This window comes from Setaria viridis, chromosome 3 (genome assembly GCF_005286985.2).
Source record: "Setaria viridis chromosome 3, Setaria_viridis_v4.0, whole genome shotgun sequence".
Classification (NCBI taxonomy): domain Eukaryota; kingdom Viridiplantae; phylum Streptophyta; class Magnoliopsida; order Poales; family Poaceae; genus Setaria; species Setaria viridis.
In genome coordinates, this window is record NC_048265.2 from 47,293,388 (window position 1) to 47,308,233 (window position 14,846).

General features: G+C 42.4%; 1 protein-coding gene across 2 annotated transcripts; it reads left to right on the forward strand.

Annotated features, from left to right (window-relative positions):
* The first annotated feature begins 10,112 nt into the window (after positions 1-10,112).
* Positions 10,113-14,765, forward strand: LOC117850452 (calcineurin B-like protein 2). Of its 2 annotated transcripts, XM_034732278.2 has the most exons (9): positions 10,113-10,320; positions 10,449-10,672; positions 10,784-10,866; positions 10,961-11,020; positions 12,208-12,316; positions 12,605-12,657; positions 13,020-13,100; positions 13,687-13,799; positions 14,358-14,765. In XM_034732278.2, the coding sequence occupies exons 2-9, from the start codon at positions 10,552-10,554 to the stop codon at positions 14,413-14,415; spliced, it is 678 nt and encodes a 225-aa protein (XP_034588169.1). In that variant the 5' UTR covers positions 10,113-10,320; positions 10,449-10,551; the 3' UTR covers positions 14,416-14,765. The 2 variants fall into 2 exon arrangements, with proteins under 2 accessions (XP_034588169.1, XP_034588170.1); XM_034732279.2 differs by having other exon boundaries at positions 10,113-10,672.
* The last annotated feature ends 81 nt before the right edge of the window (positions 14,766-14,846 follow it).

The window sequence follows — 14,846 nt, forward strand, 5'->3', positions numbered from 1 at the left end:
TTTGTACTTAACGATCGTCAACAGGGCACATCTACTGAGATGCATCGTAGAGATCCTCGTGCCCCGTGACCTTGTACAAGCGCTTTATCTTAGCGCACAGGCCACAGTGGAGAACACGGAAGTCATCCTTGCGATTTTGGTTTTGAGGATAGCCAATCAGGGCTGGTGCTAATGGTGGATGACAACCTGCAACACCAGTCTTCCGCAGCCCCACCCCCACCCCCACCTCCATCTGGCCAAGTTAAATCTTTGAGGCTTTGAGAACCTATCCACAACTTATTACCTCAGGGCACTTGATGTGGTTCAAGGCCTAGAAACGGGTCATCTGGTTTTGATGGCACATAGTTTTGATTCACGACCCCCTTGGGATTCGATACAAGCCTATCGTTGATTATTGTTTCCATTTATATGTTTAGAACTGCCTGGGCTCACGCCCCCATGCTGAACATAAGGTTTCAGCTAGAGAACTTGCCTCACTTGAGGCCTCCCTTGCCTGCACTGGGAACCACATTGTAGTATCAGCTTCCACTATCTCAGGAATCACATGCCAATGTTCATTTCTCCCAAAGCATGTAGTTTGAGTTGTGGCCTGGATGAATTTGTGCGTGTGAACTATAAAGGATTGCTGGTTAGAAAGTTTAAAATGTTTTTCGATGTCCACACGCTGGTTTCTAAGATGAGGGGCACAAATTTACTATGCCAAGCATATCGACATGTTGTCGATGTGTTCATTCACTACAAAAAGAGTTGGGGTGGGACCTTTAACCCGGAAAACCTCTGTGTTACAAATACAGGTAGATTCTTTATTGATTTGATTGCAAGTTTTGAACCAATTCTGGAAAATTTCTTGGCTGATCTGAAGAAAAATCGCTAGTGGACAAGTACTTTATCCTGGACAATGAAATAGCAATTTATATTCGCCATCTGAAGACATTTGTTGAGAAACTTGTCAAGGGAGGAGCAGCGATCCTTTAGCAGTCTGCATTGGTTAACCGCTATCTAGACTTGATATACCATCATATGTGCTTTGGGTACTCAACAGAAAGAAGTGATCTGACCAAAGGGATAGGATTGATGCTAAGAAGTTGTGAAACTGTTGATTTGCTAATCATCCAAAGTTGCATGGACAGTTGTGGACAATTGTGGGGATCCAAGCTAGAAGAGCTTTGCCTCTACAATTCCGTTGCTGCGGGATATTTATTGGGAAGTGCAGAGAATATGGCAGAGCAGGTCGTCCGCTTTGATGCTACAGGTTCCGATAATTTCATATTCTATCGCCATTGCTTTAAGCATAGAGCTGAAAAAATGCTGGTAAGTGGCTGATTTTACTACGTCTTTGAATTGTGATGTTACAAATTGCTTAATTCGTTGTCTTGATTTTTTTTCTTATTTGTAGGATATGAGTGGTGATGGTTTGAAACCAGTTACATATCCAACCTGTGGTGCTCACATAACAAATGCATCTGGCACTAAACCTTCTATAAAATGGGTTCAGAAAGGTACTCAGAAAGGTACCACCTCTGAAACTGAGGCCACCAAGGTAATACCTTGTTCACTCTTTTGCATCTATAGTATTTGCATCTGGAGCATTTGCAACTCGACTTTAAGTAACAGGAGCTGATCTTGTATTGTTGGCAGATGCAAACCTTGCAATCGCCCAAAGAGCTCGACTACCTTATTGGATTCATGTTTGATGAATTTTTGCCGAGTCCATTTGTCAACTACGCCTAAACCCTAGGCTAGACAACAACACATTGTAAGCCAATCATAATACTTTACAGTCCTATTTTTTAGAAGATTGGTTTGTCCCATTAGAATAGAAGTCAACCTGAGTTGTCTGTTGTCTTTCATCAGTATACTATTGAGGTGGGAAACCTTTGTTAGGTCAATACAGGAAAGATGGTGTTGAGAATGGGCGCCCAAACCTTGACACTGACTACCTAGAAGTGGCACCAAAGTGGTGTGATACCATTTCTTCTGTGTATCTTATACCCACACTACTCTGAGGATACCTTCACACCGACACCAACACGGGAGACCAACTCTCTACAAGGGAACTCAAATCTTTTATTCACCCACTCACAACTTGATACAACACTCACTCTTACACTCTTTATGTGGCTACCCTACCATGACACTACTACACTACATGGCAACCTTGACATCTCTTCACCTATGGCTCACATGCCACTCTATGTCATGGTATGGTTAGGAGGGAGGGGAGCACCTCTCTTTATAGGTGCTCATGATCATTATGGTGTTGCCATGTGGCAACTTCCACACTCTTCCATACAAAATATCCTAACTCTAGAACCCTCCTCATCCTTATCTAGTTTTTTATATTTTTACCATGCTAAAATATCTAGTTCTAGAGTATTCTACACTTTATAATGAAGCATGGCAACTATGGCTCATGCATTCTCTCCAATTTTTTAGAACCTTCTTAACTTGCCATGATCTTATCCTTACACATGGCGAAGTTAGTCTCTTGAGATCTCCACAATCTTCTAGAATGTTCCAAGTATGTATTGCATATTTCAACAGATGCGATGGAGATGAAGAGGAATTGGCTGATCACGAGGGTGATGGAAGGCAGTGACGCTCGATTCAGATGTCCCTGAAAAAAATGGGATGTAAGATGAAGAGTAATGTTTGAAGATGATGCAAGTTGATGAGTCAGGATGGTGGAAGGCAGTAATACTGAATTCAGAGAGACCTCTTTTTTTTCTGTAGTGTGGCAGATAGTGATGCTAAATTTAGAAAGACTTTTTTCCCTGTACTGTGGCAGATGTTCAATTTGGCAGAGATACACACGCTACCTATATGCTGCTAAAATATGTTTTTTTGCTATATTCTCTGTTTGGCCTGATCGTAGATGGTCTCACCGTTATCTTGAATATAGCAACTGCTAGGGTAGTTAAATATAGCAACGGAGATACACATGCTAAATAATGAACTTGCAGCTGCTAGGGTCCAATAACTACTACTCCCTCCGTTCCAAACGGAGCGAAGACATTGAAGTTAGCAATGAAAAAACCTGGAGTTAGCCGAATCAAATTCCATGAAGGAAACAAATACTACACATTGTTAGGGAAAACTAAAAAAAATCTACTCTTTGAATGCTTATGTTTATAGGCTTGTCGTATCTTCAAAACCACAAAATTAAGCTCCACGTCTGTACAAAATGTTCTTCACACCTTTACAATACAGAAAGGTGATAATCTAAAGGTTACTCCCTTCATCCCAAATTGTAGATCGTTTTGACTTTTTTTGGTTCATAGATGTTTGTATGGACCTAAGTATAGTGTATGTCTAGATGCATACAAATATCTATGAACCTAGAAAGGCCAAAATGACCTACAATTTAGAATGGTGTGAGTACCTTCAAGTTGAACATTTCTCTTTGCATCTGTTTATATTTTTTGTTATTTAATAGTTCTCAGTTTAGTCCTTCCACTTTTCAGGAAGCAATCATCCATATTTAAAATAAGCTAAAACAAACATAACATTGTCAAAAAATGTGAATTGTGAATATATCCATGGATGGAGAGGGGATAAATTGTTACTAAGCCTAATCAAATTGGGCAAAAGAGTCATTTTCCCTTTTAAAACTGGTAGCCTGGAAGAGGGACACCAGAAAATAATTTGGGGCAGATTGCCATTGAAGCAGGCTTTGTTTCTTGCTTTCCAAATGGCCCAGCAGATTGCTGCGGCACCAAGACATACATTTGTTTGTCAACCACATCCATTACTGTGCTAACTTTTGGCTGAGCCTCTAAGATCTGAAGTTCTGAACGAGAGCTTGAGTTAGTCGTTGATTGCCTTGGCCCTCATGCAGCAGGACGGCATGAGGGTCTTCCTTGGCCAGATACAAGGTTTGCTTCTCCAGGGCATCAACTTCAGTTTCGAGTGCTCCGAGCAATATGAAGTCTCCATTCAGATCAACCTTCAGCCTTCTATTCTCAATCTCAACGGCATTTAGCTTATCCTTCAGCTCATCCATGTAAGAGTTCCTATGAGTGATCTTCTCCTTCAACACCTCATTCTGCATCATGTCACTGATCTCAAAACTCTCGCATGTTACAATGAGCTCAAGGACCTTCTTTTTTTTTGAAACTCAAGGACCTTCTCCTTGAAGAGAGACGCATTGGTAGTGGCCAATTGCATGCTGGCCAGCAGTTTAGTGATCTCTGCATCGCAAGATTTCACATCAATCACAGGCTGTTCTTTGCTCATAAGCACCTGGAGTTCATTTTTCAACTTCTGGAGCTCCTCCCTTAGCATTTTGTTCAATTTCTCGAGGCCAGCATTGTCAACTTCTTTTCGCTGTTTCATGTTCTGGCCACTCTTATGAGGAGCCTTCAAGTTACACCCGTTTAATCAAGTCATCATCCTTTGATCAACCGAACTAAATAAGAATAACTCTTGTCGTCCTTAAGATGTGTCATGAGCATGAGCTCAATCTTCCATGAACTCCAGTCGGAAACTCTACATTAAAGTTCAAGTACAAGAGTGTGCTTTTTGACCGGGAGTGTGGCTATTGCAGTAGATTATAACCCTGCAGGGGTGTACAACTTTTTCCACACGAGACGTAAGACCAACGATCATACCCACGACCGAGGATGAGTGTTGATTCATACCCCCTACCGTCCACATATCCACACTCGGCTATGAACAAACGGTCGGAATGGATAGATGCACCGGACATGACCAATCACACCTCATCCCATCCTGCACCGAAGGCAAGGTGCGACTTATGCTACTTGGCTTACCATTCCATATTAAGCATGTGGTTTGTACAAAAAAGTGCTCAAGCATCAAAGCGATAACGATTGGGCCTTAACCACTTAAACAAGACTAAGTCAAGTGAGCTCCAATTTGAACATGACCATACCATTCTTGCTCAAGTTTGATTCATCATTCATAGTTGCTCAATTTCAATTCATTCATAGCTAACCAAGTATTATTTAAATAAGCATCCTATCACTCACGAGTAGTTGTGACCTTGCCACCTCTCGACTTCTACCGAAGCTAAGTGTGGATAAGTAATTTAAATTCGTGACACCTACACAAGCATACTCGCCTAGAAGGAGTTGTTCTAGATCAAGGATGGATAATGCATCAGGTAGGAGCTAAGCAAACATATACATAATTATTAACTCATGCGAATACAAGACACATATACATCATTGATCCAAAATAGGGTTAAGAGATGCTTAAGTGCCTGCCTTAGTTCACAAAGGAAGCGTCGTCGACGACGGGCTCCGGCTCAGGCTCACCCTCCTCTTGCTCCGGCATTTCATTCTCTACACGAGTGCAATGATGTTTGATAAGTAAATATGCCATGAATAATTGCAATGATATGAGTATGACATGATTAAGCATGTTTTAATAATGCTAGATGATCATACAAGAGTTGGTTGTAGCATATACAAGCAAGTAAAACATGTGCAAGTGTATAGGTGTTGGACAAGAAGTGGTGGATCGTCCGGCTTGGGAAAGGCGGACTGTCCGGTTTGAACAGCCGACCATTTTGGTAAAAGTAGACATATTTGGAGTGGTTTTCGAAAATGAATGGCAAACCGTCCTTTCCTAATGGCGGACCGTCCACAGTAAAAAATCAGCATATGTTGAAAAAATGTACAGAGGCTCATTTGGTCGCGTGGTTGAACGGCGGACCGTCCGGCCATCAAGAAATGTAAGTATATCATCAAGGGTGGACCGCCTGCAGTAAAAAAATACCTGGGAACCAGAAATGTAAAGGCTCTATTGTTTTTTATGTGCAAATGGCAGACCGTCCACTGGTGAGGGGCGGACTGTCCGCATCGCCATCGTGGTTCACTGGCGAGTTCGGCGACGACGACTCCAGCATTAGTTTAGGGTGCGGTTGTTTCTATGGGTTCCTAGGAGTGTCTAGAGTTCATCTAGGGAGATAGATTTGACATACATTAAAGATCCAAAGCTCTAGGTCATCAATGATGATTTCTTCTAAAGGGTTCGATGGATTCAAAACCTAGGGCGATGGGGAACGGATCGGGATGGGGATGGCTCACCGGTGATGGGTAGAACTCCGGTGAGGTGCCGCAGGTTGGTGTAGGACGGTGTTGGAGAAGCTTGGGGTCGTCCTTCACTTGAAGCTTGAGGAAGGTCTTGAGGATGGAGGGGGGATGGAGGAAGAAAGGCTTGGGAAAGCTCCAAGCCCAAGGAAGAAGATGACGTCGAGGTGGTGTAGCTCGTCGATGTTGAACTCCGACGGTCCTCCGGTGAAGCTCCGGCGAGGTTGAGGGGCTTCGAGGGTGGAGGGACCTTAGGGGCTGCTCCATAGCTTGGGTGGAAGAGAGAGAGTGTTAGAGAGTGGATGGGATAGGAGAGAGAGGGCTGCAAGGTGCTCTAGTTGGGTGGGGGGCGTGGGCTGACGTGTGGGATCCGTGGGAACGACGTGGTGCAAAAGTTCTGCGCCCGTGACATGCACCGAGGTGTGCAGCGAACCGTCCGCGTGTCAAAAATTGACCTCAACAAAGGCAAGTTTTAATTAACAACTAAACCTTAATTAATGCTTAATGATGCATATGATGACATGCTTAGCCTAAATAAGATTAGAGCTGTTACAACTCTCTTGGCCTTTTCTGCCGGATTTCAATAGCTTGGTATCCTTCTGGACCCAGTCAAAATTTCTGCAGCAGAGCCGTCACAGATACTCAACATTCTACTGAGTTCCTTCTAAAGATAGTTGTTCTCAAGTTGTAGGTCTCTCGAGTTGTAGGTCTCCAAACTTATTGTTCATCAGCTTGATTTCCTGATAAAGCTCTTCCTGCTGCATGTAGAGACCCAAAATCCTCACGCAAACACTACATTTATGATGTCCTCTAACATGAAGGCTTCTAAAAATGACACCAAGGATATCTGTCCTGACTGTTTCACCAACAAGAGTGTTGAAATCATCATCAAATGACTTTTCCTTCTCCAAGAGCCATAGATGACTTTGCTAAGACAGTGAGGTGCTCTTCTATCAGCTTGATAATCTCTGCTTGCAATGATTGCCGTGATTCTTGTAGCTCTGTGAGTTGTCGAACCAAGAACTTTGCCTCGGATTTCAGCTCATCCACTTTGTGGTTACGAGCCTCCATCTCCTTCCGTAGCTCGCGGCTGATCTTCAGGAGGTCATGCCTTTCACTCTGCAGCTTCACCAGCTTTACAATGTGGATCCTTAGCAACTATATTCCCAGAACGATGGAAATGAGAACATGGTACGGTATTTATGAAAGGTTTTTACACTAAATTGTTTTCGTTCCCGGGACGACATTCCCGGAACGAGGAGCATGGCCACGTTCCCGGTTGCTAAGTATGGATCATTGAAAGTTGACTATTAGAATTGCTATTGAGCATTCCTTGTGTGCATGCCAATCAACCTTAAGGGAATGAAATTCCGGCACATGAACGTAGGATGAACTATTAACTTCATCGTAAAAAGTGAACTGGGAGATAGGAGAATTAGGATCACACTGTCCCCTGTTCCCAGTAGTAATAAGAAGAACATTGAAATGATGATGATGATGATGATGATGATGGCGGCGTTCAAACAAGGAGAATTAGCAACAAAATAAACTATTCTACTTGTCTCAAACAAGTTTTAGTGACGGAGATAGTACAAACCAGCAGATGAATACTAGTAACCCTGCTATGAAAATAACCGTCCATTTGCGTATATATATTTCAGTTTTTTGTTGTCTACCTCTCTAAATTGGGTAGAAACCAACGTAGAAATTAAAGCAATATAATCTACAAACTCTGCCACGGAAAGATAGAAGAAAAACCTCAGTTGACTACTGATGCTTATTCGTATGCTCTAAACTTTTATCTTGTCGGTGTATCCACGCACAGTTACGAATGGCAATGCAATTCTCTCATCCGTCATCTTAGAGCACGATTAGCGGGTAACCTTTGCAAGTACAAGTTCCTCAAAGTGAAGTAGCCAACTTGCAGTCACTTATAAAGACCGACCAGCAGGATTTCTCATTTGCAACATTAAAAAAAAAGAACACCAGAAGAAAACATTTTCCTTTGAGTCAGGTGCAGTTCATGCTCCTGAGCCGATCTGAATCAGAAGCTGCAGTTCTCAATCATCTTGGAGGAACACGAAGAAGCCAAGAGATGAAGCACCAGTTGCAAGCCACAGTGTAAACAATTCCTCTTGCCTTCTTGTCCTGGCACGCCTCACTGGCTGGCGGATCACTCATGCAATCGTCCCGGGCTTAGAAAATTCCATGGCGGCTTTGTTCGCTTCCAGTTGATTGCAGCATGCATGCTATCTCCATGCGTGTCAGGCGAGAGCACTTGTAGTCTTCTTTCTGACAGTCTGGATCTGCTGGAAAGGAACTCTCTTAGTCTCTGTCGATAACATGATTGCTCGAGTGGTCGATTGACAGAAATATTATCATGATATATTTTTGCTGCATCCTTTGCTAATTCCTCCTTTTCTTTTCTTTTTTCTTCTAAAAAGTGAGGCGTGATATTTATTTAAATTGGTTTTTGCTAATTTCCAGTAACTTTGAAACCATTGGCTTCTGTCATAACTACTCGTTCCGTTTAAAATTATAAGATGTATGTTTTGCAAGAGACAACCTTTGACGAACAATTACTCTATTGTAATACGTAATGCTTGTGATATAAAACTAGTGTAACTAGTTTCGTATTCAGAATACTTATTATAATTCTGAATATCATAGCAGGATTTTGCCCCACCAAAATGTGTTATGATTTATGAAACATATCTTGCAATACAAAAATAGAGAGAGTATGTATAAACTTCCCTAGCTAAAACAAATGTTGTGTAGTTGGCTTACGATCCATCGCCTATCCATGTTACAGATTTTGGACTCGTGACATGGATCTCTCAGGGTCACTAAACAAATGACTGGTCTTTGTACTTTCCATGGCCCTGCTGAGCCTTGACAATCGCACACTAATCGCCCTGCTGAGCAAATGGAAGGTCAGGCTCTTCCATTTGCTCGCCAAATGAAATCCGTCCTTGTCTTTCCACATGGCTGACCGTGACCTCGCCCTGCCAATGGCTATCTAGTCCGTGTTTGTGTGGCCTGAATCAATCGGCTCCATTTTTTTTTTTTGCCGCGGCCAATACATGTGATGTCAGGGCCGTCTGAGTAGCGCGGTTTGACAGCGAAAGAAAGGTATATTGGAATTTGGAAATAAACATGGAAATGGAAAGGTTGACGTGCATAAAAGTTAGGTTGTGCACAAAACAAGGCTGTACGTACATGAAAGTGGTATGAACCTTATTTTGTTGTTACGCTCGTAAGCCTCGATTTTTTGAGGTTAAATGAAGTCATCTATGGTCAATGGTTGTAGCATTGCTCTTCCCTCTTTCTTTTCTTGCTACAATATAACCTTTTTTAAAACAAATTAACAAGATGCCAAAGTTTATTCGGTGACATGCTTTTTACTGGGAAGGAAATATTATTTGAATCATTAGATTCATGTAGTAGAATTTAATGGGGTTTGAATATGTAGGAAGCTAATCTTAACATCCGGGATGGTTGATCTATTAATTTTTCTCTCCCAACTTGCATATATCTTTGTTATAATTATAAAAGCTATGCATGGATGAATATAGCTAGACTTGATAAGACAAAAGATAACACGACGTCCAAAGTTAAAAGCCGTTATACATACGTCATTTATGATGGTTTCTCTAGACAACCCTTATACTTTCCGATTACAAAATCCGGCTAGACAACTGTTACAAAACCGCAGGTTGCAAGCACGTGTAAATCCACATACTCATTCTACGCTCATTTCTAGTAAATTTCATCCATCTATTTTCCGAGTAAAATGGAAAAAAAAAGAAGAGAAAAAACAGCACTCCACGGGTGAGGAGCAGAGGAGCTGCCAGCGGTGGACGGATGGACAACCGGACCTCCCCATTCGTCCCGTACGGCGTACGCAGAGCGGCGGGTCGCCGTGAGAGGCACCTGGTGGGGCCCACCTCGCCATCGCTCGCGACGACCGGGCCCACGCCCCAATGATGAGCCCGAAACGGGAACGCCAAGCCCCCGAGACGAGAGAGAGGGAGAGAGCGGGGTGGAACACGCGCGGCACGAGCGCACACCGCATATCCCTCGCGCGCGGCACGACACCGACGACGAAGAGAAGAGAGGAGCCGAGCCCAGCCAGAGCCCATTCCCCCCTCCCCGTCGCGATTGCATTGCCCTCCCCCTCCGATCCCCGCCGCGCCCTGGCCCCCAACCCCCGCGCCGCCGCCGGAGAGGATCGCGCTCCCCCATTCCCACACTCTCCCTCGAGGTACGCCCCTCGGAATTCTCTCCCTCCCGCAATCCCGCGCGTGGGCGATCCGGGTTCGGGACTGGCTGGTTGGTTGGGCGATTACTCGGTCGATTGGTTGATCCGGTGGTGCTCGATTCTCGCCGCAGGACCGAACCCTCCGCGCGGGCCCGCGAGATGGGGCGCGTTGAGTAGCGTGCGGAGGAGGCGGCGTGCGGGTGGGAGCCGGCGGCGAGGGTGGGGGGTAATATCATGGTGCAGTGCCTGGACGGGGTGAGGCAGCTGCTCGCGGTCCTGCTCAAGTGCTGCGACGTCGAGCTCAAGCAGCCGCGGGGGCTCGAGGACCCCCAGGTCCTCGCGAGGGAGACCGTCTGTAAGCCCGCTTCTCCCTTGCTCTAGTTGTTCCATTTCGCACCTGCGTACGGCGTGGGAATTGACGCCCGCGCCTGGGTGGGTTTGGGTTGGCTGTGCTCTTCCCCTGCAGTCAGCGTGAGCGAGGTCGAGGCGCTGTACGAGCTGTTCAAGAAGATTAGCAGCGCCGTCATTGATGACGGCCTGATTAACAAGGTCAGTTGTGCCGCGAGCTCGATTTGCTGCTTAGCTTAGTTCATATGTATGTAACAATGCTGAGACGCTGTTCTTGTCGGCCGCCTCTGCACAGGAGGAGTTTCAGTTGGCATTGTTCAAGACTAGCAAGAAGGAGAGCCTCTTCGCCGACCGCGTAAGTCTTCATTAATTGCACATCGTTCACTGTTGTGTGCTGCTCCGTGTTACCATTACATGCTTTGTATGTTCTGCGCTTGCATTTTTGGGAATTGTTGTTGGATAGCTAATGCTGCGTGGGTGATGAACACTGTGGAGTGCTTATGGGTGTATATAGTTGACTCCTGTGGAATAGTTTTGCCTACTCAGGGTCATGCGGTCTTATGCCTCAGTTATCTGTTTTGGTTTAAGGGTTTACCGTTACTTGTGCTTTCCTGCCAATCATCTTCCTAAATGAGCTCAGCCAACGGTTAGTCATCTATGGATGATATATACTTTTTATCTATATTCGGTTTAGGGTCCGCCGCACGTGAGTCGTGATTTAGTGCCTGCTTAATCCTGGGCCCCACATCCGTGTCATTTGCCACCCTTTCCTTTAACCAAAATGACCATGTTCTATGTTTCAGTTTTTGGTTGCCTAATCTTCACGTTTTCCCTTTAAATCATCACGAATTCAACGCATTGTGCCTATTTCCATATAGATCTAATTCCAAAAATTTTAGCAGTAATTTCTAGATGCTCCTTTTCTTGCATATTGTGCCTATTTAATAGCACCTTCTGATGTTGCGAAGTGAAACTTTCCCCAGTATCCTCAATTCAATGCATGTGTGTCACAAAATGCACTGTAGCTGTATATCTAAATGGAAGCTGAACAAATGTGTTCCTTAACTGGATAGCTTGTGTTATGACTTTGTCTATGTTGCTATCTGCAGGAATATCTTATGCAATGCAATACCTAGTGTGCTGTGTGCCAGACCATGCATATACATTTAGATGGTTTATTTAATTCAGCATGGTGTCCTGAATAAAATATTTTTGTATGTATGTCTACTAATTTAACTGGCATGCTTCTTTCTTCTTTGGAGTTGTATCTACCATTTGGGTTCTTGTCTTTCATGATTCATGTGCATCTTGTGAAACATTTGTGCATATCACTTGAAACTCGAAAGTCATTCAAATCAATTCATGCTATTGAATGTTAGACATGGGAACTTATGTGGAATATCTATCAATGGAAGCTACAGATGTTTATAACCATGTTCTGTGTATAAAAATACGATGCATGAAAAACTGCCGTAATCTTGCTTTCAGCTGCTGATGTAATTGTTTATCTTGTCCTTAATATTTTCCTGGATTTTTTTGCAGGTCTTTGACTTGTTTGACACAAAGCACAATGGAATTCTAGGATTTGAAGAATTTGCCCGTGCTCTCTCAGTATTTCATCCTAATGCCCCCCTTGATGAGAAAATTGATTGTGAGTTCCGATGTCTTGTAGATAGCAATTTGGTTCTTGACTAGAAGTATTCAATCCAAGCTCTAAATCACATAATTAACCACAATAACTTGAAGCTTATATGAAATACTTATTCAAATATTGGATATACAAGGATTCACCGATGCCTAATCTAATCAACAATTTCTTAATAATGAATTGAATTTATGTTAGAGTCGAGGTAACAATCTACTTTTTACTTGAAACTCTTGCTTTTCCACTATTGTTTTTTTTAAAAAAAATCTGAAAAAGCTCATATCATTGTTGCAGTTTCATTCCGACTATATGATCTCAAGCAACAAGGCTACATTGAGAGACAAGAGGTATGAAACTGTGGATTGGGTTTTGCATTTTAGGAGTTAGCTTTTATGTAGAGGTCAGCTTAAACATGGTACATCATTAAAACCTCATATCATGGGGTAGCAGGTTAAATAATGCTAGTTTGTTTAATAACAGGATACATGAGAATTTTGGTTGTCTTTTTGGCATATTTTATGAGATTTTTTTCTTGAGGATTAACCAAGTGAAAACGCAAATGCATTCAATTTTCAAGAATTGCTGTCTTGGTTGAATTCTTTCCCTTTTTGTTGAAATACCTTTTTTGCTTAAGAAATGTTTCCTTTTGGTTAAGTTATTCTTTCTTTTGTAGTCATGGCCTTAATAATTTATTGTGTTTGTCTATCAGGTTAAGCAGATGGTTGTTGCAACACTTGCTGAGTCAGGAATGAATCTTTCTGATGAAATTGTAGAGAGCATAATTGACAAGGTCTGCTAATGTTTAGCATTTAACGTATATCCACTTTGGCTATAGAGTCTAGTATGTCTGCTATAGAGTCAATTTTTTCATGCCCTGGAATGTTATGAACCTTCCTGTGTTCAACTACAAAATACTGTTTCATACTTTTCATTTTCAATTGAGTGTATGCGAGCATTGTGGTAAACCAAGAGCCTTGATGGCAAGCATATATTGAATAATATGTGATGGCACAATGGTCAAGATCTACAGATGCTGTCTTTCCTATTTGTTTGAGTCCACAAGATGGTGCAGGAGTAGGCAAATCAAATTGAATGTGCACATTCTACCATATTTAATATTATAGTTATTGTTCTGGTTGAATGTTACATCCTTGGTGGAAATGCATTAGCATTCATTATTTATTGTGTACGGTTACATGCTTCAATATATCAATTTGATAGTGGATATTCCCTATTGCTTTCTTGCTGCTCTGTACCCTGCTGTTGTGATGGCTTCAATGGGTTTGGCATAGCATAACACATAATCAGATTGCCATATTGTTGCTTGCTGATTTTAACTTCCACTGCTCAATTTTCTTTTCTTTTCTTATTATAAGACATTTGAGGAGGCTGACACAAAGCATGATGGAAGGATTGACAAAGAAGAGTGGCGCAATCTTGTTGTTAGGCATCCTTCTTTGCTGAAGAACATGACACTCCAGTACCTTAAGTAAGAAACCTTCTTTGCTGTGCTTATCAAACTATTCTCTCTTTCCTTTTTTTTGGTGTAGTTTTGTGACTTATGTTTACCTTAAAAGTTTGGTCACAATGCACTTAACTAATTTTCCAAACTTGACATTTTCAACTTGATAATTGAGATCATCAAATAGTTTACTGGTGTTATTAAATGACGTGATTTTTTTCTAAGTAGTGGTAAGATTTGTGGTACACAAATTTGCTGCCTGTACGGAGAGGGAGTGGGATCCATCCCATCCCTCTAGTGGATCTTAGTAGTTGTGTCGTAGTTGATGTACTTGGAAATCCATGCCTTATCTGTTGATGTGCTTCTGGATTGTTTCAGTTTCTCTTAGAAAATATGCTGAAGCTTTAGGTTAATAGTGTTAGGTCCAGAAATGCATTGTGCTTTAAATCGGTTTATTTGTACATTATTTTTGGATTTCCCTTTCGGGCTCCCATGAATAATATATGATTCTCTGCCAATTCATAGCCTAGTTCCCTTGTCTTTTCTTGAAGTATCTCACAAGCATGTATTGACATATTTGGACAGGGACATCACCACTACATTTCCAAGCTTTGTCTTTCATTCTCAAGTTGATGACAACTGAGATTGTTGGAGTTTCCAAAATGAACATCAGAAGCTATGCTGGAGGGATTTTGATATGGTTTGCAATGTTGGGTTGTTGTATTGACAGAGATTGTAGTGCTAAGGATGTTGCATGTGGGATTCGAGAACTCGAATCTTTCGTCAACCTTGTTTCGTTCATTTGGATGTCTTGATGCGCTTGGATAAGATGTAGCATCGTCCGAATTTTCCTTTTTGGTCTTTTGGCTGGCCCGCAATCGGATCCGGTTCTCTGGAGCTTCTGTACAGGATAGAAACAGTGCTTTAAGGATTTAAGTTGTTCTCAGTTCTAGTTTGCAATGCAGTACCTGGGGCAGAAAGTTTTTGGGTGAAGGATGTCTGCTTTCATTTTTTTTTCTTCATAATATGCTTGTGATGCTTCACGAAATAGATTCTATCATGCTTTCACCGGAT

What these genes read in the sequence shown, in the direction of transcription:
- LOC117850452 (XM_034732279.2), top strand. Translation starts at nt 10,552, where the DNA reads ATGGTGCAGTGCCTGGACGGGGTGAGGCAGCTGCTCGCGGTCCTGCTC. An exon ending in CCTCGCGAGGGAGACCGTCT is followed by an intron (nt 10,673 to 10,783) that starts GTAAGCCCGCTT and finishes CTTCCCCTGCAG; the next exon opens with TCAGCGTGAGCGAGGTCGAG. An exon ending in ATGACGGCCTGATTAACAAG is followed by an intron (nt 10,867 to 10,960) that starts GTCAGTTGTGCC and finishes GCCTCTGCACAG; the next exon opens with GAGGAGTTTCAGTTGGCATT.